The following is a 27,637-nucleotide window of genomic DNA, read 5'->3' on the forward strand; positions in this document are numbered from 1 at the left end:
GGGGAGAAGTTGAAGAATTAACGTTCAAATTACAGAACTTGAAAATATTGTCAGTTTGGGTCTATAATTTAATACTGCCAAATGTCTATGGAGGTTCTCAGTCATCCAGGTCGTGGTTGTCCCAAAAGTGTTTTTTCAAGAGGCAACTGGACTTCCTTGTTTTTTCTTTGAAGACATTTTGCTTCTCGTCCAAGAAGCTTCTTCAGTTCTGACTGGATAATGATCTTCACCATCCAGTCAGAGCTGAAGAAGCTTCTTGGATAAAAAGCAAAACATCTTCAAAGAAAAAAAACAAGAAAGTCCAGTTGCCTCTTGAAAAAGCACCTTTGGGAATATTGCCAAATCTTTTTCCATGACTTCCTGGTCTGTTAGAAAGGAATAAGAAACGAGGATGGGGAGATTTTCTTGATCTTGTCCTCTCCTTTTATACTTCCAGATGCTCGAAGCTTTTGGTAGCATTTTTACATTTCTATAAAACCACATGGCCTGTTGCCATAGTGATCAGAAACTCTGTCTTTTCAAGTCTGGACTGATGATTTGCATTCAACTCCCATTTCCACAGAGAAAAATAAACAGAAACACACACGCACACACACAAACAAAATTGTACTCTAATTCACTTAAGCCTTACTCAGACAATTTTCTACTAGCACAACTACAATCTAAACTCTCCCCTCCGTAACTGCTCTGATTTATTTCACAGTGCTGCCAAACCTTAATTGTCCTACAATTGGAGGATAAGCCCTACAGGATATACTAAAAGTTGGAAAGAATGGTACAAATTCAAATGAAATACAGGATTTAGAGGCAACTATCTTATTTCCTGAACACTAGATTTTCTTGTCCACACAAGGACTGTGGGAAAGTATAGCTGTATACCTGAATTTCAGCCTGATTTGGAGGAGTTCAAAAAGAATTGTTGTTTCATTCTCATAAATATGTCTGTATATTTTAGGATGTGAAAACTAGAATATTCTATCCTGGTCTTTCAAGGTCAAGTTTTTTTCCACACATATGCCATCATTCAGAGACTGTATTCAGGAATTTTTCAATAGTCATCTGAGGTAACACTGTTGGAAACAGACAAGATATGATCCAAACCCACTGAGAAGCTGTTTGGCAAACTCTACTCAACTGAACATAAGCTGCTTCATGAGTCTATAAAGCATGAGATACTATTTGAATTTGTTATGTCTGATATTAATATGTTATGCCAGACTTGATACCTATCCAACAACATAAAATACTTTCCACAGTTATTCTCCATACAGGCCTTTTGTGGGATAGGCACATGATATCCAGTCCCCCCACCCCTAAATTTCACTTCTACAAATACAAATTCTATGGTAGTATGTGAACTTTGTCAACCTTTCACACAACTTGAAAGGATGGAGGAAGCCACCATCAGTTATGGAAAATGGGTAACGATTTCACAATTTAGAATGCAAATAAAAGCAGAGCTGTCAATTATTTAATTCATTATGTTTTGAGAAACGAGTAACTTGCCTAATAGCACTTCTCTAAATTAGTTCCTAAACAACAACAATAGCTTAAAGAAGTGTTGAAGCCTCTGTGGATGGAAAATCTCACCAAGGATGTCCATTGTTGGAATATATTCAAGGCCTGCAAAAAATCTTAATGAAACAGAATCTTATTGTGTTTCTTGCCTTCTGTGCTTTTGGAACTGTGGAATCTGAATTACAATACTCTGGGGGCTAGCATTTTATACCTAGGCATTTCAGGTAAGCTCCTATCAACGTAAGAAATACTTTCTCCATCTTAAAAAGATTAATAGTTCTGATGTAACATAAATTAGTGTGGACTTTTCCTCCTACAATTCCCACTGCCAAATTATGATGCAATTCATGAAAGGATACACAACAATAAAGCTGACGTTCTTTAAAGTGCTACCAGATTTCTTCGGATTTTTTTTTCCAATAAAACATGGCTACTGCTTTAGGCATTATCAACTGATTGTTTTGCTAAAGTTCCATCTTTACATTTTGCTAATTACCCAGGTTTAAGAATTGATGAAAAATCATCAGTATTAAATGAGATCTCTAACATACAGTATACTGTATATTAAATACATCTAATGCAACTGAAATTGTGAGTGCCCTGTGAGTAGAAAGGTGAGAAATCATCATCATTGAGTCAAAGAACTGGCTTACCCAGAAAGCACTCCCAGGACAAGGTTGAGAACAAAAAACGATCCGATTATGATGAGGGGAATGAAGTACAACCAATTCCAGGTGGCTCCTAAGGCATCATTGGTCTGAAAGAAAAACAAAAATAAAAAATAACCTAAAATTGCACTACATGCAATCTTTGTTATACACAATGAAGTCTTTTTTATTAAATGTCTGTACACATACATGTAGTCCTATTTTATTGCTAAATTTATTCCAGTGCCGGCTGCTTGCTTTCCCTTTTGCACTGGGGACATAGAAGCAACCATTTTGTATTCCTCTTAGAAAAACAATCCATGCAACAATGACCTTTAACGTGGCTCCCAAACTGATTTGTACTCAACAGCTTTGTCCCTGTGGAAAGTTTGGCAATTCTAATGAGAACACTTACGCCTGTCATCCAAGATGTCACAGTTGACACTATACAGCATAGGTTGACTGAAAAGGACAGAGGTTTGCAGTAGTGATAACAAGAGGAAGTTTGTGACATTTTGACTGCAACTGCCATGTTCACTTTTTTCAGACTGCATTTGTTGCAAGCTCACCTAGAGCATAATGTTCTCATCACTTAATTGCATGTTGCTATTAATGTCCACAAAACGGCATTATTTCATCCTAACTAAAATTCAGGAGAGCAGAACAGAGAGGAAGAAAGAAGGCAGCTGCTCAGGAAAGTACAAGTCATGAAGCAAAAGACTGACAGCTTAAAAGGCTTCTGGCAAGGTTGCTCAGGGTTGTAATATGGTTATTCATTGCCTTTTAATAAGGGCCTGCCCTCTCTCTTCTCTCCAGATCTCTCTTTTGTCCTTTTGACAAGGATTCTGCCCATGATGTTGGTCAGGACAATGATGCAGCAGAACGTGACTGTCTGAGAAAGGCAGCATCCATCTTCATCTTATTACTGTTCTTGGCAATAATTAAACCCTCATCTCTCTCTCTCTCTCTCTCTGACTCATCTGTACATCATATCCAAACAAACCAGTGTAAGAGCTTCATTTGAGCTTCTTAAAAGGCATAATCTCCAAGCACTAGTGGGGAAAACATTATTTTTAAAGTAGCTAGAATGCTTGACTTATGAGTATCACTAAAGGTTCTGAAGCTGTAACCTAGCCATCTTCTAAAACCCATACTGAAGTCTTCAGTATATCAGGCTGAGGTTTGTTTTTATTGTGATTCACTATCCCAGTCTAAACTAAAAAATGCATTTCGTTAAAAATTCTGGAGCTAGTTTTACGTACAGTACAGATACAGGCAGAGAATAGAATGGCAGAAAATTTGGTGGGAGGACAGATGACAGAAATGTGAAGTACTGAAAGACTTTTTTATAACCAACATAATCCACCCCCCCCCACCCCGAAACCTTAATCCCTCTAGCTAAAGTGTTTTTAGGATTAGATGTAAATCACCACTTCTATCAAGATTACCTGGATAACTCAATAAGACCTACAGAGAATTTTCATATGGACAGATGAAGCTACCTTGGGGGCACTGATAGGTGAGCTTGAAAGAACTTCCCCCTTCTCTGGCACAGTTACCAATTGGTTTCTTTTTGCAGAACCACTTGAAACATACAAAAAGATATAGCTTTGATTCTTCCTTTCTTTGATACTGTCAGAATTCTCTAGTGATGAGGAATGGTAAGGTGAACAAGTAGGCAGATAAATAAAATACTTCTCAGCTGATCAGAGTGCCCATCAGCATGAAGTCATTAGAGCCATTTTGAGGTATATGGAAAGACCTCTTTCTGGAACTCTTCTGTGAACCCAGTCTGGCAGAACAGAATGTATAAACAGTACGTATAAGTAAATATAGCAATGAAGGAACATTTTCAATGACACATCACTTATTTCAACTATTTACTTCACTGTATCATTGAATGATCTCTGGTTCTTTTTCTATTATCTGAAAAATCATACACAAATAAAGAGGAGGTGGTGGAATCATGAACAGACAGTAAAAACAGCTTGAAGGAGACTGCACACCTGCCCTGGGAATGTAGTTTCAATTAACGGCACTTTGAAGCCAGGATAGTAGCAGTGTTTTCTCCCGGGAAGAACTCACCTAACTGCTTAACTCTTCCTTAAATAAATAGTCACACATGGCAATTATCACGTTATTCCTCAGAAGGGAGTGCAGAAGGAAAGAGAAGAATGGAGGAAAGGAAGATATTACATTGCAGTTATTTACCAAGAATTACAGTTTGGAGAGCCACGTGAGGCTGCTTCAGCAGAGTAAAACAGAAACTTTCTGTGCTAAAGATAATGTATTGCTGGCTGAATTCTGAACAAGATGCTTCAGAATGTAGTGTCTGGAGCAGAGCAAACTAAAATTATTGCTGTGTTGACAGGGCATGAATAGAAGATAAGGTTCTTTATAGAATTTCCATTAAGGCTGACAAAACAAAAGATTTTTATTGTCTGCCAATTGCACTGGCTGAGATTATACATTAATTCTCCACCCATAGACAGAAACATTGTTCTTCCTGCTAGGCATTACTGAATGAATCTAAAGAGAGATATATAGCACAATAGCATAAATTATTGTTGCCCATCTCCTGTGCACATTGGATTTGATCGAAAGTTTAACTGAAAATGATTCTGACACAATTTTTCTAATGTCTTCTATAAGCCTGTTGTACATTCAGTCAGGCGCTGAAGGTCAGAATCAAATTCCCCTCAAAAGCCAACTCCACTTAAAACTCAACACAAAATCTTCATTACTTTCTTCAATAATGGCTATAAAGTAAATGTGTGGAATTTGCTAAAAATTACTATCAAAATGGAAATCACTCATCTCTGAACGAACAATTGGCACTCAGACTTGGGAAGTGAGACAAAATGATGTCATTGTCTTCTAAATTTTAGATTATCCTTCTGTGCAGTCCAAGGAAGTCTGATTTCAATCACAATCCTAGAACAGCCTCCTAAGAATGGCATGAATTGGTTGTGTGGAAATGTTCACTAAGGTAACTTTTCCAGTGTTAGTCTGAATAAATTTGAGATTGTATAGAGCAAGAAACAAAGCAATTGTTTCATAGCTGATTCTGCTTTCTTTTTTTTTTCTTTTGCTTTAAAAAAGGCAATATCTTTGCTCTTGCTTAGCCAATATTCTAAATTAGAAATGGCCAATTACAAATGGCTCCACTGTAATTCCAGATGGCACCCTCTGCCCACCCTCACTGCAGATTTATGGTTCTTACATGTCTAGTGTCTCCTCCATGGGGAAATGAGATATTTGTAATTTCCAGACTTCTGTACCATTAAGCAATTCTGAGCTGCTTTATAGAATATAGCAGAGCTGAAATAAATTATCTCTTCACCCACTATTAATATTCTTGCAAAGGTTTGATGATATCTTTCAAATCTTCTCTAGCTGCGTTATACATACTTCCAGCATTTGCCACCAATAGTTTGCAGTAGCATCTAAACATATAATAGTATCTGCAAGCTGTCTTTCAGTAATATTTGACATGCAAGAGGAATGTCCTTTCAGTTAGTAAGATGTAAGCTGATTTTTATGATACCTGATATGCATTCATCTAGAGTTGAAAACTGACATACAATATCTCTAAATATTGATAATATCTGACATAAAGTATTCGCCAGTTGACCTACATCTGACAGATGGCATGCGATTGTAATAGGTATTTGACAGCTCTAGATTTAAAATAAATGCATAAATGTTAAACTAATTTCATTCATTCATTCCTTTAGCCAACCATATCAAATAGACAAGCTTAATGTGTAATGTAACAATTGTAATGTGTGTGGATGTAAGTCTGTCTGTGTATCATTCTCTCTCTCTCTTTCTCTGTATGTATTGGGAGGTGGAAGAGATATAGTTCATTTCAGTTCTAGGATATAACCTCTAAAATAGATTTAATGGTCCGAGCATTTGCATTGCTGGGAAATATTTGATCACAGGAAAATTTATTTATTCCACTGCTAAAATAAAACACTTCCAACTGGCTCAACTGTAGAATCATTTTTACATCTTGGCTGACTGAGAAATCTGCCCTTGCCAAGGCAGAATATAAATGATTTGCTGGAATAAGACGACCTTGTTATCATAAACAAACTTATCTGTGTGCATCTGTGTGCATGTTTATTTTACACACACACACATGCAGACACACTTCTTACGGAATTATGCACCCCATGAGATTTTAGTTATCCAAAACGACAACATTCACTAAATAACATACCATCTAGTGTTAGATTGGAAACTGTAAAAACATTCTTGAAGATATTGGTGAAAAATCACCTCCATATTTTTGCCAAAAGAACTATATGGTACTGACCTTGAAGACATTGGTGATGAAGCTCAAGCTTTATTTTTACTCAATACTATTTCCTATCAAATATGTTTTCATTTACAGAACTCAAACAACTATTTTTCTTAGATAAATTGACATCTCTCTATTTTTATATGTCCTCCTGTTATTCGTCTTTTGGTGCTACTTAAAATTGTGCTCCAGAAAGCAGTTTTTCCCATAAACTCCTCCCCTTATCTTGGGATGTGAAATCTAGTTTTTGTTTCCGGTTTTTAGAATACAACTCATTTCAAACATGAGCAGGATGGCTTTAGGCACAAAGCCTATTTCCACTCTCTGGAACTCTGTGCCATGAAATCTCACCTAGAAACTACCTGGTCTCCATATATTAACCAACAAGCAAACATAATTATATAAAATATCATTTATATTTAAGGGTTTTATAAGAAGGCCAGAAATTCTGCTGATTTGTTGCAATAAAATGCATTACCTGGAGATGTAAAAGTATTTATAAATAATGGTGGTAACCTTTTTTTGTTTAACAACTGGTTTGTTTGTTTAAGTGTTGTGCATAAAATAGATTTTTGTATATTTTTTAAAATATATATTTTGTTTAGATATTTTGGCGATGTCATGCAGGGGAATTTGCTGGAGAAAGCAATTATGTTTGGAAGAGTTATCAGTAAAAGGAAACCAAGTCATCAAGGAATACAGTGGCTGGACCATCAAAACTGACACCTACCAGTGCAACTCAAAAAAGTAGTGCAACATTGGAAGATGTGGAGAGACCTGGCCAATAGACTCTCCAAGAGTCAGACTCTACTCAATTCAGAACATCATCATCTTTTTAAAAAATAAAAAAAAAAAAGATTTGCAAAAAAGATTTTTTAAAAAAACTTTTTGTCTCAGCCAAACTGTGTCAGTTACAGCTTAATGGTGTAACATAGTTTAATGTAGGCCTTAGTAATCAAATCAAGATCTTTGTGTTAAATTCCTTAAGTAACATTAAATAATTTACATGATTTTAATGAATGGTGAAATATTGAAACCTATTTTGACACACTGACTAGACTATTCCAGGGAAAATGTTCCTTTGGTTGTCCACTAAAGCCTCTTTTGCCTCTTCCTAATGAATTGTTATTTTGATATCTCAACTCAGAAATGTTTAATTTGATTGCTTGATAAAAGTTACATTTCATTATAGCAATCAATTTCTGGTATCCATCTGCTATGCAATGAATTTGAATTAATATATTTGCTTTTCACAATGGCTTAATAAGAAAATTGGTAGCTTTCCCTCATAGAACGAAAGCCAATCAGCTTAGGTAAAGCTGTTTGGTAAACTAAAAATTCAAAGCAGCTTTAAAGAGTTGAGATAGCAGTTCTTGGCAAGTTATATCCTGATTTCCAAGGAAACCCTACAGTTCTGTAAAAATCAGTGAATGGTAAGTGCGATAAGACTATTATATGCACAACATTGGAGAAATACTGAAATATTCACAAGAGAGGAATGGATTGTGAAGATGGCAAAATTTGCAGAAATGGCAAAGTTGGCCTGTTTGATCAGGGATAAAGAAGTACTTTTACAAGACTGGAAACCTTTTATGGATTTTTTACTGAACATGGAAGAAAATGAAATGGTAATTTCTAGATGTGGTGATTAAAAGGTTTCATACGGGATAAAGAATACAGAATAACAGAGTTGGATGGGACATTGGAGGTCATCTAGTCCAACCCCTTGCTCAAGCAGTAGCCCCTATGCTGTTCTGAACAAACTGTTGTCCAATCTCTTCTTGAAAACCTCCAGTGATGAAGCACCTACAACTTCTGCAAGCAAGGCATTCCTTTGTTTGTTTGTTTGAATAAATGAACGGACAAACAAATGAACGAACGAACGAATGAATGAATCTGCTTCCATAAGTGGGCGAAAGGAGGACTTGGCCCTCCAACCAATAAGTTGGAGCAAAAGTTTAAAAAGAGGTTGGAATCTCAGAGATCGGATTCCAAGGCTCAAAATTTAGCAGGTGAATTTGACACCCACCAAAACAGGCTCTCACTTACCAGCCATGACTATTGGCTAGCAGAAATGCCATCTGGCTTCTCTGCTCAGAAATTGCCTTATGTGAAAGCTTGATGCAACCTTAGAGAGGGTAGAGGGATAATACGTTGATTTATGTCCTGTAAGAAAGACCAGAAAGTCATTTCTTTCATTAGCTTGTTCTTTCCTTGTACTGTTTCCTGCATTTTTAATCTTTTTCTCAACTCTCCTTTATATATATTATGTTTATCTTTTATTCATGTAAAAATCCTCGATAGAAATTTATATATATTTGTATAGATAGGTATAGGTGTAGGGCAGAGGTGGTAATTCAGCAGATTCTGACCAGTTCTGGAGAACCGGTAGCGGAAATTTTGAGTAGTTTGGAGAACCGGTAAATACCACCTCTGACTGACCCCGCCACCATCTATTTTCTGCCTTCTGAGTCCCAGCTGATAGGGAGGAAATGGGGATTTTGCAGTATCCTTCCCCTGCCACACCCACCAAGCCATGCCATGCCCACCAAGCCCACAGAACCAGTAGTAAAAAAAATTGAATCCCACCACTGGTGCAGTGGTGGGGGTAGAGAGAGAGAAAGAGGGAGGGAGGGAGGGAGAGAGAGAGATCAGGACATTATATGGAATCACATATATTTAGATGGTTTGTTTTTAATCTCACTCCCAGTCTTCTTTCCATTTTGTCCAGTTTGTATTGCAATGTAATAGCATTACAAGTATTTTGGGGAATTTATGGTATTATCAGGAAGAGAGTATACTATGCCATCTGAATTTGGAAATCAATAGACAGACAACAGACAGAGAAACAATTCAATAACTCTATTCCTTATATTTCTACAACAGGAAAGTATCCTTTAAAAGAAAATAAAGTACTTAAATGCCTTTAAATGCACAGTGGAAACTGTCTCATAGAATCTAAAAGTCAAGTGTAACAGATTTCTAGATTGTCCTTCTCCAAATTATAAACAGTAACTTTATTTTTAAATACAGCAATTTTAACAATAATCCTTCTTTAGCACAAATCACCACTTCTGTGTGTAAAATGAAGATTATCAGAAGACTCAAAGAAAGTTTTACAGAAACACATAGGAACTCCTGCCTTTGGGCACTATCTGATAATTATTTTGGCTCTTGTGAATTGTCATGGGCCATCCATTAATGTTACAATTTACTTATCTCCCAAATTATTTAACATTTATATGAAGCCACTGGAAAGCAACCTGCTAGGTTTGTAGATAACTGATACTCAGTTATACTCTTCTGTGATGTCTGTAATGAATATCTCAAGAGCTCCTCCAAGTTACCAAGCAATATAAACTAGATGTGGAAAAACTAGCTTAAGTTAAATCTTCAGTATTATTATTATTATTATTTGTTGAATGGAAGGGTGAGGATCAGAATGAATGTAGAAGTTGAAACACCTGATGGAGCAATTAATAATCAGGAATGATTTTTAAAAATATATTCTCATTCTAAAGAACTAAAAGAAGTATAAAGATAATTTACCTTTTAAGCTTGCTATTGGATTTATAATGGATTTTAAAAAAAATACAATGTGGAAAAGATTAGATCATCCAATCACACTGTTACATGTCATCAGTAAGAAGACTTCTTTCCAGTACTTCCTATTCCTGAAGCTATGTCACTTTTTCTGTGTATGTTAAACATAATGGATATTGTGTTTTATGAGAAAGAATCTTTAGCATAAACTGTGCCTACTGTGGACTTCATGTGTCAGTAAATACTAAATAAAACTTTAATATCAAATGCCTCATCACACTACTAGTACATATTCCATTTATGAACCATTTTATGTGGAGACTTTATATTTCTGAGTAGGTTTTCTGGAGCTCATTATTTTGGCTTGGCTTGATTTTTGCTGAATTTTTGCCATTTTTCAAGATTGTTGGATGATGTAATGAATATTAACTTATATAGTACTGCTATTCGCAGCACACTCCTGCTTATGTCCACTCACAAGCAAATCCCTGAATTCAGTGAGGCTTTTTCCAAAATAACTGTGTCCATGATTATTGCTTAAATTCCTGCTTCTCCTGTTTCCTGAGATCAATTGTTGCCAATTTTGTTCACACTTTGACTCTTATTGAACAATACAGAATTCAACACTTGTTGACAGAAAATCATGTTAGCACTCATGCTATAAACTACAAATAAAATAAGGGAATTAAAAATACTACAGTTGTGCCTTAGTGAAATGTCATGTTTTAAAGTTTGCAACATGTAGGAAATGTTTCTTCTTGTCAGTTCTTTTCTGCTTTCTTCTCCTTTCAGACTGCAAGATGAGTATAAAAATTTAATTACTACTCCCGATGCAATTCCAGCCCTCTCAGTGGTATCAAGTCATGTAAAAAAGATGTTTAAAATGGATACTAATACATATATTAATTAGGAACATTTTAAAGACTAATGTACAATTGAGAGTATTGAAACCAGAAAATAAGAATCATAATGTTTGGATGCATGAAGCAAACATTATTGTCTTTGAATCAAAGAATTTAAGACAGGATGGTACAATGTAAACAGAATGGCAGGTCAATTACAATGCAAGTCAGAATTGCAAGTCAGAAGTAAAGGGCCCTTTTGGAAGGTGTGGGTAAGCAAAGTCATGTCCTGCTTCCAAAGAGACTGAGAGGAGTCCATCTCAGTGGTGGGATTCAATTATTTTAACAACCGGTTCGGTGGGCGTAGCTTGGTGGGTGTGGCTTTGTGGTCATGTGACTGGGTTGGCATAGCTGGGTAGTCATGTGACTGGGTGGGTGTGGCCAACTCACATGGAGGGGTGCCTCGCCTGGCCTCTCCTCGCCCCTCCCCTCCCAGCCAGTCCTCACCTTGTCTTGAATGTTATGGTGAGAGAGGAAGCTTTTTCAAAGTCATCTTCCCCTTGATACTAGCCAATAAAATGAGATTTTGCTATCAGAAGGCCTGATGTACATTTCCAAGTATTGTTTATTACCATTCTCTTGGTAAGACTGAATGGAGAGATTTATAAAGAATAACAGAGTTGGAAGGGACCTTGGAGGTTTTCTCGTCCAACCCCTGCTCAGGCATGAGACCCTATACTATTATGGACAATTTTCTTCTTAAAAACCTCCAGTGATGGTATTCCCACAACTTCTGAAGGCATCTCATTCCTCTGATTAATTGTTCTCACTGTCAGGAAATTTCTTCTTATTTCTACGTTGGATCTGTTTGATAAGTTTCCATCTCATAGATCCATCTCACAGTTACTTCCAATTGAGCCAGGCACCACCTATTCTATACCTGTGCATTTGGTTTTTTTCTTGCCTAAGTGTAAAATCTTACTTTACACTCCATTCAATTGCATTTTGGTCAGAAATGTTCTACAGTTGCATTCAGTTTACTGATTTTTGCAAAATGCACTAAAGCTTGAAGAATACATCTCTGCTTATACTGATAAAGATTATTCTTTTTGAACATTAAAGCATATAGTCAAGCAAATATTTCCAATTCATTGTAAATGAAAACAAATTTGAAAGGCATTTTCAAAGCAGTCAGCGGATGTCTTACCATTCTTTCTCTTCTCTTTTAATTAAATCTTTCTGCTTTATTTTTTTTTCTTGGGCCTTATTGCAATATTGCAAGTTTAAGTGTGTGTGCAAATGACAACAAGTGCATGACATACTCTCATGATTTGCAACCTTTTGAAGCTCATTAAAACAGCCATATGAGGAGGGTTGTTTTAGCCTATGGTAGCCAAAAATCAGGAGGAATCTGGTAGCATCTTTTAAGATTAAGAGATTTTATTAAAAAGCTAAAGTTTTTCTGAACTATGCAGCTCACTTCACCAGATACATCTGATGATTAAACAATTGATTTATGTTGTTTTCTACTGATCCATGTGAAGAGAAATGATACTATTTCATATAAGGCTTTGTGTGGTTTAACATTTTTATAAATGGCCTGGTTAAGGATGTAGAAGAATTGTAGAAGACATAAAAAGAGACAGGGAACTGTAATTACAAAGATTAGTTTCCAGACAGATAAAGATTTAGGAAATAGTTATATAAACAACCATCTTCTAAGTGCTTCATTATCAGACAGTTCCACCAGTTTATCAGTTCGTTAAAAGGGGGTTAAAAACAAAATGAAGAAAGGTGTTTCTTAATGTATTTTGGTGACATTTTGGGTTTAAATGGGAAATAGTTAGGTTACACACTTCTTGTACTGTAACCTCATCCCTTTCTTTTCAATAAACTTTTCTAAAGAAACTGAGAGAAATGCTTTTGGAAAATAATCACTTTCAGTTTTAGGCATACCAAGAATCTGACAATAGCCCTCTCACCTTATAGCTGGTTGACTGTAATGCACTTCACTTGGAGTTGCCTTTAAATATTACTCAGAAACTTCAATACAGCAATCCACCTGTTGATGGATCAGATCTGTTTTAACAAAGTCCCACCAATTCTGTTGGAGCTGCATTTTACCAGAGTGCTAGTTATTAACTACAAAGCTTTTTTATTTCTTTTGAGATCACCTCCTTCAAACAGAATCTTTCCATCCAGCATGGTCTAAATGAAAGGCGGGCTTTTAGTTCTACAATGAATTTTAAATTTTGAAATTCCCAGCATTTCCCAACTAGCATACCGAGAATTCTAGAAGGTGAGATCTGCACATTTGGAGAGCTCTTAGGTTAGGAGAAGGCTATCTGCTTCATGAATCCTGCACTTATCATTTTGAGAAAAATCATGCCAAAACTAATAGGTGCCATAATAATACGCAGCCAAAAATACAGGAATGATAAAGGAACCTCAATAACATCAGAATGAAAAGACTACATTAACCTAGAACAGGTATTATTGGAGCAACGGCCTTTAAGATGAAATGGGGAAGAGAAAAAGAAAAGAGAAGCTTGATGGATGGATGATGAAAAGCACAGCATATTACAGCTCAAAATGCCAAAGAGGGGGTGAGAGAAAGGAACAAGAGACACTGATTATGAACTTGTATAGCACAGGAACAATACAAATGAGAATGTACATGTACACAAACTACTTTGAAATTGGTGTCAACTACACTTAGCTTTCATGCCAATTTTAAAACTGTTGAAAATTCTTGATTAGAAACCACAAGCTATTGGCTTGTCAGTAGAAGAAGAGATCACAGAGAAAATACAAGCTCTAAATACAGAAAGATCCAGATTTATTCTCTAGTATCTTCAATTAAAGCAATGTTAGGGAATTTCTGCCCATGAGGCCTCATCTTTGATCTGTTAAGCTGGTCTATCTGGGTTACAGGGCTTTGAATGAGGTCCTGCCTAGTGGCAGAAACAATCTTTATAGGCATTTCATTTGCAATGGCAGTAGGCAAGTATTTGCACCACTCTATGAGAAGGCATACAGCAATGGAATGCAATGACAGCCATCCTTGTACTGTAGGTGTTCCAGCTTGGCCAAGTCACACTTTTTGCTATCCATATGACAACCAAAAAGGTCACTGCTATTCTTTGCAGGTGCACCAACCAAAGCATACCAAGGCAATTCTCTTTGGATAGTTTGTACTTTCTTTGCTGGCTGTTCCCAAGATAAAGCCATTAGAGCTAGTATTTGGACATGGTTTTTCCTAGGAGCTGAATGTCACTAGCATGGAGCTTGGTAATTAGTCCCATAATGTTGCCCACTCCTGATTTTTTTTTTAAAAAAAAAATTCAAGCATCATACCCCATCAAAGATCCTGTAAAGCTGCCGAGTTAAACCAGGGGAGCAGATTTATCTCTGAGGCTCTACTTATTTTCATCCAGCCTTTGGCACTTCCTGAAATTCCTCATTGTGGCTATGCAACTGTTGGCACCAAGGTTTGAGGATGGGGGGAAGAGTTCCGCCTAGCAGTGCTTAGAAGGAAGTGAGTAATATCAGGGGAAATTAGTAGCTTTGAATTATGCTAAACCTGCAAGCAGGTAGGAGTGAAATGGGGAAAGGGCAGAAAATAAAACCAGGTGGGACTCAGTGCAAAATGGCTTCATGCATTCATCAGCTTCACGGAGAAATATAACCTTTAAATAGGTTACATACTATTTTAAATGCATCGCTGGACAGGAAATGGGGAGATAGGGAAATTTCTAGGTGACTCATTCTACTTTTTATTATGCACTTTGAATTGGCAAGTTGACAACTGCTGCTGGCACTAAATGTGTCCAAGAACTGATAAACAATTAGTGCAACCAAAAAGAAACCAGCCATTGTCTGAGACAGAGAGTGGATGAGATCCAAAAGTGTAAGTAAGTATTAAGCGCTGAACAATATTTGTTGCATTTTCTTTCCATATCCAAAAACTGTTTATTGTTCCTAGATTTGCAGTTTGAGTGTAAAACCTCCTACCTATAAGTTTTAAAATAATTCACAAATACACTGACATTATATAAATAATGAATGATTTTGAATTTGATATGCTAACGGCCACACTGTCTAAGTCTGAAGCTATCTTAACTAGAAACTTGTTAAACCTTTATTTTTGGGAGATGCTATGCTTTGCGTGTTGCTTGTTCAGGGTACATGATGATGCACTGTTTTTGAAAAGCAGATCCAAATAACTGCTGTGAGTCATATCCCCATTGTTATTTGTGGTAAGTTTAGAATAGGCATCACGTTCTGCAACACTTGGGGGAAAATACCTTTGCACAGAGACATTCCAAAGCAGCTTACTGAGATGCATGAACAAGCGAAGGAAGAGGATGCAAGCTCTCCCCCTTTCTTTCGTCTTCTGCCATACTGCAGTTCCCATCACTGCCCAATAAAATAAAGAATTAAAGGGCAGATGCTGGTTCTCTATAAAGGCTAAGAGAGTGGACAGGGGATACGTTTTGGAGCAGATATTAAGAAGCATACTGAGGAAGACTTGGGAAAAGCCTATCTCTACTAATTCAATCTCATCATCACCTTCTTGTTATCTATAATCCACAGAAGTTGAAACGTTCTTCCCCTGTATTTTCCATCCCCCAGCACAGTCTTTGGGAAAAGTGTAATTTAACCCCTCGTACCTCCTCCCTCCCTCCCTCCCCCCCCTCTCTGTTTCAAATGATGTCTCCTACTCTCTGAGCAAGCATGGATTCATTTAAGCCAGGGATTCTCAAATTTTGCAATACTGCAACCTCCTAAAATAATCCATTTGTGGAAATTTTCTATCCCAAGAATAAAACAAATGATCACAGGGGGACAGGTTGCTCAAGAGATAAATTCACCACTTGGAATAGCCATATTTTAATCTACACTTCAGCACTGGTTCTCAAACTTTAATGGACAAAATGAGGAGTGAAGCCCTAGGCAAGTTTTGAGACTGCTCCACAAGTGCAAATCTGTACTTTATTCCAGGCTGAGCGTGAGGCACCCTCTTTTTTCTGGAGGACAGGAACGCATGATGTAAAACTCAACCCACTCCCTACCAACAATTAATGGAACATCCACCCACATTTTTTTTGGCTCTGCCTCAGAAGTCATGCTTCTCATCTTGAGACAACCTGAGCTGTGCTGCCTGGTTTGCAATGCTTTGTAAGTAAACCTTTCCATTCCAGCCTATTACTGTGGGCATCTATCTTTCCCTCTGGTCACTTGTGGCTACCCTCTGCGCCCTCTACTGCCATTTTTTAAAATAGGTATGCAAGTTCACTGATGGTACACTACATGTAACAGTGAAAGTATGAATCTATCTTTGTTTGTTTTGATCAGAATTCTGTCAGTTTCCCTTTCTAACCTTTTTTCCAACAGCAATGAATGTCTATTAGAAAAGGAAAAAAAATCAACATAATATTCTCTTTCCATATCAAAATAAACAAAATGATCAGTTAGCAAAACAGGAGAAAATGAAAAAGTGGGTTAATTCCATAAAGTTCCAATATAAGTCTATATTTTTTATATATTTTGCCACTCTCCCCAGTAAATATGCCAGTTGTTGATGTGAACAGAATCTGTATATGTACCACTCAAAATGAGTGTCATTTCTTCATGTAGTCCACAATGTTCCCACAGTAAATGGGATTTTAGAGTTTTTAAGTTTAGTTGGGCTATTATCATCCACTTTAACTGTGCATTCAGAGTTCTTTTCTATTATTCTGATTCCATTTTCCATTTTCAAGAATTTCTATGGGAGCTGATTCCATTTTGTCGTTCATACTGCTTCTCTCAGAAAATGAGGAAAAGAGAGGTGGTGACTGGAAAATAGCCAATCTCAACAAACTGGTTTTACTGCGGTCACTAAGTTAGTCAGCAATGATCTTGTCACTAACTAGCTAAACTGGAACTGATACTCAGAAAGAGCAGGGATTAGTTTCCACAAAATCAACTCCATATTGTTTTTATTTCACCAGTGTAATGCAGGATAGCGCAGGAGTGCTGTAATTTTGTTGTAACTTCCTGATTGTTAGAAGTCCTTGCTGATCTGCAACAAATTATCCAGAAACATAGAAATGAAATTCTATTCTGCCTTCTGCCCTGCCTTAGATCATGGAAACAGGTCGTTCTGTCTGAAAGACCAACCAAGCTAGCTTGTCTAGTGGAAAGTTAAGCAGAAATTTCTTGTAACACACAGTCTGAATTTAAATGAAAGCTATTATGTAACAATTGGTTTTGTTTTACTAACAATTATACCCCCTCCTGTCATGTTATGAACACATAACAATCCCTATAAAAAAGCAAACACATTTTCAGAGGCCTGTTAATCAAATTAAAAACCCTTACTGATAATACTCCTTGAGAACAACAGGAGAAAATTGAAAGGATGACATCTATTTCCTATTCATTATCTTACATGCACTTTTTCCTCATCTTATTTATCATTCCATCAAGCATCTTTATTCCTTTTTCCCTTTATCATAACACCATATGTTCTCCATAGTTGTGTCATTCCCACCCATTTCCATATTGCTAACAGCATTGGGAGGGTGTGTCAGAATTGTTTGGAGGTGTTCTAGTGTTTTTTTTTTCTCAGATTAATGTTGAAATGGTATTTGGGCTCCTTCACTGGAGGCAGTGGTCCATCCCCTCCTCAAGACATTATTGCAAGATCCAGTACTATTGGAAAACTTTATGGAAAGTCTCCAACTTCCCTTTTTGGGGAAGATTTTTGTGAAAATGGTATGCTTTTTCTCTTGAAAGGGCTCTGGAGAAGCTGATTGTGTGGACCCATTTCAGTTGGGTTTTAGCCCAGGTTATAATACTAAGATGGCATTGATCACACTTGTAGTGATCTCTGATAGGCTCAAGACAGACCAAGTGCATCTGTCCTAACCATATTTGATATTTTGGTGGCTTTCCATAACATCATGATATACTTCTGGATTGGCTAGGAGTGAGGGCCATAGAACTTCAATGGTTCTCTTCCTTCCTCAGTGGCTGATTCCAGGCAGTGTTGTGTTTTGGTGGACAGGTACCAGCCTTAGTTTTCTGCTTTGTGGGATGCCACAGGACGCTACTCTCAACCCCAATCTATTTAGCATCTAGGGGAAACCACTGGACAAGGCCATTCATATGAACACAGTTAAGAACCATCGATATGCTGATGAAACCTGGCCATTCAAGCAACACCACTAAATTCTTTCCTAGAGTCTGTGTGGGTTTGACAAGCTTCAGCTCAACTTGACAAGACTGAATGGCTTTGAGTTTTAGGGCCTCCCAAGATCTAGAGAACTTGCATTGTTAATTCTGGTTAGGATAATAGTTCCCCAGACAGAATTGGTGTGCTATTTGGGACTCCTGAGTGCTAATTGAGGATCAGGTGGCAGCCATGGCTGGTGGGGTGGGGGGAGCATTGTTTGCAGAAATACATCATGTGAACCAGTTGTACGTCTTCCTAGAATGGGGAGGCATTGCTCACAGTCACTCACACCTTACTCACTTCCTGGCTGGATTATTGCAATATTCTGTACATGGGATTGCCCTTGAAAAGGATAAGGAAGTTTCAGCTGCCCAAAATGCAGCAGGACACACAAAGCTTGATGTACCAAGGTATGTCATATAACATTACTGCTATGTGAGCTGCATGGCAATACATTTCTGGGTGCAATACAAGGTGCTGGTTGTCACCTTTCAAGCCCTACATGGCAAAGTGCCAGATAACTTGCGGGACCACTTATCTACCTATTCCACCAGATATGACAGGTTGAATATTCTCTGAATCCCCTCCCCATCCTTGCTGTTATTGGTCTTCCAAAAGGCCTTGAAGACCTGGTTTTTCCACCAGTCTTTGTGGCCAGGATGTTAGCAGATTTGAATGGGTGTATTTGTTATGTGGTCAGAGAGATTTTTATGAGAGCCTCAACTACAGTAGGTTCTTTAAACTAATATTATTTTACATGATTTTATCTTTTGATCTTTGCCCACTTCCATTGAGCAGCTGTACAAATTTGTTGAAATGGGAACAAAACACATCAAATATTACTAACCTATGGATTTATAGTTTCATATGCACCCACAACAAATCTGTATCTTCTAACATATGTTTAAGCCCTTTCTTTTATAATTAAACCTACATGAATGCAAGTATTCATCATCTTCAGCCCACAGAATTATCTTTATCTTTCTTTTAATTTCAGAAATGAATATGAGATTTTTTTTTCTGCCTTTCATTCATTAATTCATGCTTTTTACATACAATCCTCTTATATTCCAAGTTGTAATCTTCCATAAACCATTTTTATTTACTTTTGTTACCCATCATGCCCTTGGTCAACTGAGGCTTCTATATAGTTTTTTTTAATAAAATCAAGAAATAATAGAGCTACACACATTGTACTAATATAAACTTCATTTAAGACTGCACATATTAAACCTAGTTTTACATTAACAAACTAAGTTATAGTTTTCCACTTTAAAAGAGCTTAATTTTGTAATGAATAACTGCTGCTCAGATTTCAGAGGATTTTTTTTTAATATACAAAAGTGAATATCAGATTATTGGCAGATTAAATGTAGATTCTGATCTAGGAGTCTGGATTATTGTTGTTGTCTAGCTAACAGGCCAGTACATTCTGATAATTTATATGAATTTAACTATAATTGGAGCTCAGCCTAGCTATGATTCACTCAGCCCAATTCTCAAAGACACAGTTCAGCTAGGTCTATGCTTATCAAATATCAAGTTTGTTTCCAAGGTTTGATTCATATTGTCAAGGTAATTGATCAGGTTGGAATCAGTCCACAAAAATTATTCGCAACCATGATCAAGATTTCTGCAGAACAATGATGGTACACATTTTGCTACTCCACAATACAACACAGTACTGTGTGCCCAACAACTACCAATGAAAGTCATAAACATCTACAATATCCAATTGAAAATAAAAATATTCTGCTTGCTATATTGTATCCCATTTGAAGGAGGTTTGTTTATTTTTCAGGCAAGCAACATTAATATAGGATCGTATTAATTATTTTACACATTCTATGAAAATACCATTTTATATACCCGTAATCACCCATGCAGTTGCATTCGGCACCAGTTCCTACTCTTCAAGAGCTGCCACATGTAGAACTGTATTGCAGTAGTCCATGAAGGGAGGTGAGCAAGGTAGGAATGGCCATAAGGAGAGCCTCATGATTCAGGAACAGGCACAACTGGTACACAATGAGAAGCTGTGCAAAGGACTTCCTAGCCATGGCTTTCACCTGCTCCTATGGAGCGATGAGTCAAGGAGAACCCCAAAATTGCATACAAATTCTGTTTGGGGGTGATGAGGTCTCACCCAGAACAAGAAATAACAAATCGCAAGATCCAGGAGGGTGAAAATCAAACCCACTCAGTCTTGTTAGAGTTGAGATGAAGCCTGTTGCTCACTAAATTGGAGCAAGGCAAATTGGCTACTTGACCAATGATTACTGGAATTCCCAGAATTCAATAGCCACCCTTCTGATCCTAAAAATGTATACAACGCTCCTCCTAAGCAAAAGAAGCAAGATGAAGGCAGTTAAGCTATCTGACTTACTGACAAAAAGTAGCAGAGTAGTAGCAGAAAGTCCAGACCAAGCAAGATTTGACTAGGATCTAGGATCATACTTGGCTTAAGTGTTTCCAAAACATGACCTGGCACAGTTAAATAAGAATGTATATTATACTGTAGAGTAGGAAGAAACCATTAAAATAGTGGATTGCTCTCTATTAGTCTGAAGGTGCAATTCTCTGCTTATATCTGCCATAGTTTAATTGTTAGTGCTGCTTTCTTCTATCTTTCCCATGTCTTTGTGCCCTGTACTTCTCAAGTAGCTGTTTGTTGTTAACATAATTAACCTCCCTACCTTGAGAAACTGTGTCATTCAACTTAATTCCCATAGGCCCAGATGCCAACCACTAGCCTTTGGTTTGCCAATCTCCTGTCTTTTTTGCAAAGTTGCTATCCATCAAGTTCCAATTATAAGAATTTTTATTAACATGTTGTGCTAGCCTGTGACATTCTCTGTCTCCGCCTTATGAGAAGATGGGCTTGTGAACATATCCAATTTCTCATAGATTTGTTTTTTTTACATGAACTTTGTCCAATCAGCAACTGTGTGAAAATCCTGACAACACTAAATTATTTTGGTCTACTAACTAATTGCAAGATAATGTAACTGAAGCATGAGAGTCCGAGTTCCCCACCTTCCCTTACAGAAACTGTTTTTTATGATCAGCATTAAATCCAAACGCATTCCTTCCTGCCCTAAACTTAACCATGAACTTTTCTTGCTTGCTCATTTTTATTTCATTCCATGATATTGTTATTTACATATTTTTGAAGATGTTTGAGTGAAATTAACAGGGTTGAATGATATCTGATAAAATACATTGTCTGGGTTATTTCAGAAGGGCTTCCTTTGAAGCTTGAGTTTTAGAAATATCTTGATGGGGAATAATGGCAGTCTTTAGAATCATGACCTTTCTACAATCAATGCAAATTTCAGATAAATTATCCTTAAAAGTAATTGTTTCTACTGGCAGACTTCAAGATCATGATGTTTCCACTATCAATACTGCTTTGGAAATAATTGTGTCTTGTACAATATATTTAATAGTCAATAAAACCTATTGAAATTTCCTTAAATGCCTACAGACATAACCTCTTAAGCAGAATCCTTTACTTCTGACTACATTTTGCTTTAAAAGAAGCTAGACAACCTGTGACCTATTGGGTTATCATTTCAGAGATATCTCCATACCTAAACCAGGAAACAGAATGACCATGGTGGGGGGGAAAAAGCACTGGGAGTCCAAGCAACTTCTGACTTCCTGATGCTTCCCCATTGATTTTGCTTGTGGGAAGCTGGCAAGGGGAATTGAAAAGAATGATCATGTGACCATGTGAAGCACTCAAAATTTTGCCAATTTTCAATCTGACAGGTCCCAGATTTTGGATGCATAAAATTCAGATAGAGATTTATGAAGTTAAAAGGATTTATGTGCATTTATTTAGTTAGGCTTGATTCAGCCTTTCACAAAAAATGAATTGCAGAGGGGTGTCATCACAGCAGAGTACTTAATCAGATTAATCAAAAACTTGTAGAAATTCTGGAAGACTGGTTAAGGGAACTTTCCTATTTATTGTTCCATTGTATTCTCTTTAATGTCTTTTTCCTTTTTGCCAAGGTAATGGGCTTGGTTATCACTGCAGTTTGAGACAAATATTAATACAAAGATACCTCTGAGAGTCCTATATTTTGGGACTCCAGTTTTACTGGGTTTCTAAAAGGATTTAAGACACTGTGATCTGTATGCCTATTCTCAAAGTACATTGTCAACTAACAACTGAATGAGAATATAGCTCAGATTTCAGTTGTGACACAAAGTTTAGTTTTCCCAGCAACATAGTAGATGTAGCTACAGCTGGGCTGAGCAACTGTGTTGTCATATGAAATATGCAACATGTGCACAAACTCTTGGCATTATGTTCCCATATGTTTGTTTCAGTACTGGAGACAAACTTGCATGCCAAGATGCACATGAAAAATCAATTCATAGTATATTATCCTATAAGGTAAAGGTAAAGGTTCCCCTTGCACATATACAGTATGCTAGTCGTTCCCAACTCTAGGGGGTGGTGCTCATCTCCATTTCAAAGCCGAAGAGCCAGCGCTGTCCGAAAACATCTCTGTGGTCATGTGGCCAGCATGACTAAACACCAAAGGTGCACGGAACGCTGTTACCTTCCCACCAAAGATGGTCCCTATTTTTCTACTTGCATTTCGTACGTGCTTTTGAACTGCTAGGTTGGCAGAAGCTGGGACAAGTAATAGGAGCTCACCCCATTACAGGGCACTAGGGATTCAAACCGCTGAACTGCCAATCTTTCGATTGACAAGCTCAGTGTCTTAGCCACTGAAGCACCATGTCCCTTATTATCCTATACTTTGGATCAAACAGTGGTCTCTAGGATTCAAAAATGGCTTGATGGCACATAATCAATCAATCAATTATATCAAACATAGCTAACATCTCATTGGCTTGAAAAGGAAGGGGTTCATCCTGAGACTGATTTCCTTGATCCACTAAGTGGATCTGGAAAATACTCTGGAGGAAGGTATAGTGCTCTCTGAGAAAGTCCTCTCTCAACCCAGTTGTTTCTGACAACTTTTGCTTAGCTTCCAACCTTGCTGCAAAGTTGATGGAAGTGTTATTGGCAAATCAACTACAGAAGATCCTAAATACCATAAAATATATTATCTGGATCTTTATCAGTGAGGATACACTAAATACCACTGATTGCTTAGGTTGATCATCTTCATTAAGATCAAGATAGGGAAGTACATCTTGTGGTCCTATTCGGTCCCTTAGCAGTATTCTATAAAGTTACACACATGTCTGCAAGGGTTGGGAGGCAGAGGTATTATTTTACGGTGGTTTCAGCCCTAGTTGGTGAATGGGGAAAATGCCACTTGAACCTTTGGTATCTTTGATGTGGGCTACTTCATTGCTAAGTGTCTTCCTCCTTAAAGAAATTTAACATCCATGTGAAATAAATTGAGAGGCCATTTGGCAGTTCCAAGTGATGTGTCATTAACATACTGATGACCCTCAGTTACACATCACCCCTGCAATTCCAGTTGAAAATGCCATTCAATTCTTGAATCAGGACCTGGAGGCTGTTAGGATTTGGATGGTGGAAACAAACTCAGAGTAAATCCTACAAAGACAATTGCCGGTTTCCATGCATGTTGCCCTTATTAAGTAACTGTCTCATTAGGCAACCATTTGCAAATACGGCAGTAATAAATGGTAGTGAATGGTATTTTAAAAATCATTTTTGACCAATGCACGCACTTACTGCCAAATTTCTGCAACTGACAACACATGCTAGAGTGAAAAATAATGCTTGTGTTGCTGCACAAATATCTTTATTTAAATGAGGCAGCAGCAATCAACATCTCTTCTCCCCTCTCTCTGTGTTAATTAGCTACCATTTGGCTATAACTGATGCTGATGAACAAGAACTATGTGTAGATATCAGGGCAGTCTGGAACACCCAAAGGAGTTGGTTCATAATTTACTAATCCTCCTGACTCCCAGCCTCTGCTTATGTGGAAGTTATGGCCAGGGGAGCCTTTATCTAGCCTTAGCTGGTGAACCAATTATAATCCATGCATTCTACAAGGGATTGCCTTTGGAGAAAACCTGGTGTGTAGACTTCTGATATCAGAACTCTATTAAGTTAGAATAGCGCCCATCTTGAAGTCACATTATAAGTTGCCAAAAGTTACCTGGACCCAATTGAAAGTCCTGGTTGTTCTGACCCAGCCTTAACAGAAGCAAGAAACAGACTCCTTATCACGAAAACCCCCTCTTTATTTACCTCTTGTGAATTAATTGCATTCACCCACTGAAAAGTCCAGGCAATAGTCCTTCACAGAGTTAACTGCAATAACAGACCTTTGTTACCTTCACAAGAGGGTTTTTTTGTGACAAGGAGTCTGTTTCTTGAGATAATTGCAAGGCTGTGGGTCCCAGCCGAAAGGCTGCAAATTAAGTTCTCGCAAGCAGTCTTTGTGGCACGTAACACAAAATATGAACTGTTGTCTCCTATGACAATCAATCAGGAATCCCCTTTCCTTCTATTTATTCCCCAGCCAGGGAAGGGCCATTCAATGTCCATGTGTGCTTTGCTTCCTGAATCGACTCCTTGTCCTCCATTGTTCCCCTCTTTTACCTAACTGCTCTGCATATGTGCATCTGGAACAGGGCCCAGCTGTACTTCCTCCTCACTCATATCAGTCTCCAAATGTAGCTGCCTCTCCAGTGGCTGGGAAATGTCAGACGGCCTTGGCTTTATCTCTGTGTCCAACACAGAGCATCCAATAGAGCCTTCCCCAGACTCCAGAACTGGCCCAAGTTCCTCCCCAACCTCCTCATCATCTGAGTCTGGCGGACCACAACACTGGTTATCATCTTTAAAGCTCTTTATGAAACTTCCTGCAGTACCAGGAGACATCAGGCAACTGAATCTGCCCATTTGGTCTGGTCACCAAGAGAGGGACTATATGGCAGATCACCATCTATGACTGGTTTCGTGCCACTGTGATGGAATGTCCACCAGACCCTTCAAATGTGGAGAAGGGAATAGGGTTATTGTAGAAACACTTTCTTAGACCAAGAAAGATAGAAGTGTAATAAAACTCATCTTATTTCCCCTGAACCCCACCTTACGTTTGCTAAATATAAGATGATTTGGAAGATTGCTTTGGCAGACTTTTAAGATTCTATTAAATTACCTAGCTAGCAATAGAGACATTCTAGAAATCCATGTTTTTCTTATTTCATGAGTTTGCTATCTCCAAAGCACTTAGATAGCAGCAATACCCCTTTTATGAAATACCCTCTATATGGCCTCCTGGCATTTTGAAAACTAGCCGAACAGTGTTGTTGTAGCAGATATTTAGTCTTTAGGTTAACCTAATAGGTCCCACTAGGGACTACTAGCACTAGGAGTAGACATGCTTTCTTTTATTTTCAGTTCTTTACTTGCGTAGAATTTCTACGTGCAGCAGAAATTGTGTCTCCTACTTTAGTGTGAAGTGATGCGTTCAGTTTCACCAAATCAATCTCACCTCAGTCTCCTGCCCAAATAAAGTGCCAATCGATTGCAAATCCTTTAAGAAGAAACAGTACTTGAAAGCACAGTTGCTGAATACATGTTACATTAGATAACCCATGTCTCGTTGGATTAATCTTTCAGAGATATTCTATCAGATTCCTCAATATCTTCAACAGTGACCAATGTGTAATGTGCTGCCCTCACTGGAAAAGTTGGGATTATTTCCCTTGAAAATAGCTTGTGTTGAACTGTATAGCATAGTCAAACATCAACCCAGGAATGTTATGTGACATTTTGTATCATAAACTGTTTTATGATAAGGTTTATGTCATGGAATGTTTTATAAAATTTGTCAAAGTTCAATTCCATGGGAGTCACTGGTTGCTAATTTTGGGTGCATTCTGTAAATTAGCACATTTGAGGTACCATGGTTCAAAACTTATTACCCTGTGATTCACCACTTTGCCCAGTTAAAGCTTATAGGAATGAGAGTTTTAGTAGCGTATAGACAGATTGATTCAAAGCAAATGATGAATTGAACAGGGCAAAGAGAAATAAGGGGAAACTATGGGTTTGAATGAAAGGTGAATAACTTCATTGCATGTGTCACTTTAATCCTTCCAGAAATCACACCTCCTCCCAGTTTTTCAAAAACATAATTTTTCCACTTTAGCCAAAATGTCCATCAAGCACATTTAAAGTTCAGTGTAAAACATGTTATGGGGTTTCTGCAAAAAGAAAATGTAATATTTGCAGTTTTTCTTAAAGTCAAGATAATTGACCCAATGTATATGACAATCAAGATGAGAATTCCCAGCTGATGAATAAAGGCAATTTAAATTTCTCCCCCAGTTGGACGACTTATGTAATGATATGTTCTGTATCTATTTCCTCTAGAGAGGAATTAACAATTCATAAATGGATGAATAATTATTAACGGGAATTATAAGCAGGGATAGAAAAGTGGAATAATGAATGCGAAAAGAGGATGTTATCTTTCATTTACAGTTATTTTACATTTATATACATAAAAATCACTCCAGTCAAAATGTGCAATATAAAAATAACACTGAGATGAATTATTTTAGAAAAATATTACTTTTTTCCTCCAGTCATGCTGACTACCCACTCTATGCAGCTCCAAACAGACATAACATTACTTGAATATGTCAAAGCAGAAATGGTATTGCTCCGGTCTCAAAATAGCCCCATTCAAATATTCTTAAATTGCCCCAATCAATATACAGTACACATATAGTACAAAGTTTTGAGTTTTGGCATAGAAATTTTTACCTACAAATCTCCGTTTTCAAAATATGGATTTACTGCACTTATTAAAAAGGGAGATTAAGTTTCTCTCTAAAAAAATATTTATGAATTTAGGGAGGAATCCTCTTAATAATCAAATATGCTAAAAGCTAATGAATGGGCAGGAGATGAGATGTGGATGAAAAAAGAGGACCTAGCTGCTTCCTCTTTTCACTCCTGCATAAAAAGATGATTATGGCAATGCAGAGCCTTCGTTATCCATGGAAACCTTCTGTACAAATGAGGACTTTGGAAAATCAGGATGCATCATCAGTGGAAAACCTCGACAAACAAAGATTCATTTCATTCATTAATTCCATAGATGAATTCCATCCACTCAACCTCTACATGTCAAATAGAACAAAAAGAGAGTGAGATTAGCATCCTGAAGTTCTAAGCTTACTTTCCTGAGATTAAAAATTGCAGAACTCTTACCTCACCATAGTAAACATGAATTTCATTGTTAAGTGAAGCAGCTGCTAAGTGAAACCATATCTGTCTGTCAAGTGTGGAAATCAGGAAACCCAAGCAGTTCAAATGAATATAAAGATTTATTGCAAGCCACAGGAATCTGAAGTACTAATGGTCAGAGCAAACTGGCGGTAGATAAGAGTCAATGGAATTCAAGGTGGGCTGGACTTAGATCTCTTTTGGGTGAGAAGGACTTGAAACTGATGATCATTTGACCCTCTCCTTTGGGCTCAGCCAGGTCATCTCCTACACTGTCTTTATAATCTTACTTCAGCTTTCTTTTGTTCTACAGACCTGCAAAGGTTGTAAATGTGAGGA

The 27,637-nt window shown here is 37.4% G+C and overlaps 1 protein-coding gene across 5 annotated transcripts in view; it reads right to left on the reverse strand.

Moving 5' to 3' along the window:
* Nucleotides 1–27,637, reverse strand: part of CACNA1E (calcium voltage-gated channel subunit alpha1 E) — a 453,280-nt gene that overhangs the window by 152,220 nt on the left and 273,423 nt on the right. For all 5 annotated transcript variants that reach the window (XR_015733193.1, XM_060690120.2, XM_034409672.3 and 2 more), the window contains exon 10: nucleotides 2,172–2,275. Coding sequence is in view for 4 of the 5 variants with exons in the window: in XM_060690120.2 (XP_060546103.2) it covers nucleotides 2,172–2,275 (104 nt within the window). In the remaining variant the exon portion in view is untranslated. The remainder of the gene's footprint in view (nucleotides 1–2,171; nucleotides 2,276–27,637) is intronic.

This window comes from Pantherophis guttatus, chromosome 3, assembly GCF_059756535.1.
Source record: "Pantherophis guttatus breed Tessera chromosome 3, ASM5975653v1, whole genome shotgun sequence".
Lineage (NCBI taxonomy): Eukaryota > Metazoa > Chordata > Lepidosauria > Squamata > Colubridae > Pantherophis > Pantherophis guttatus.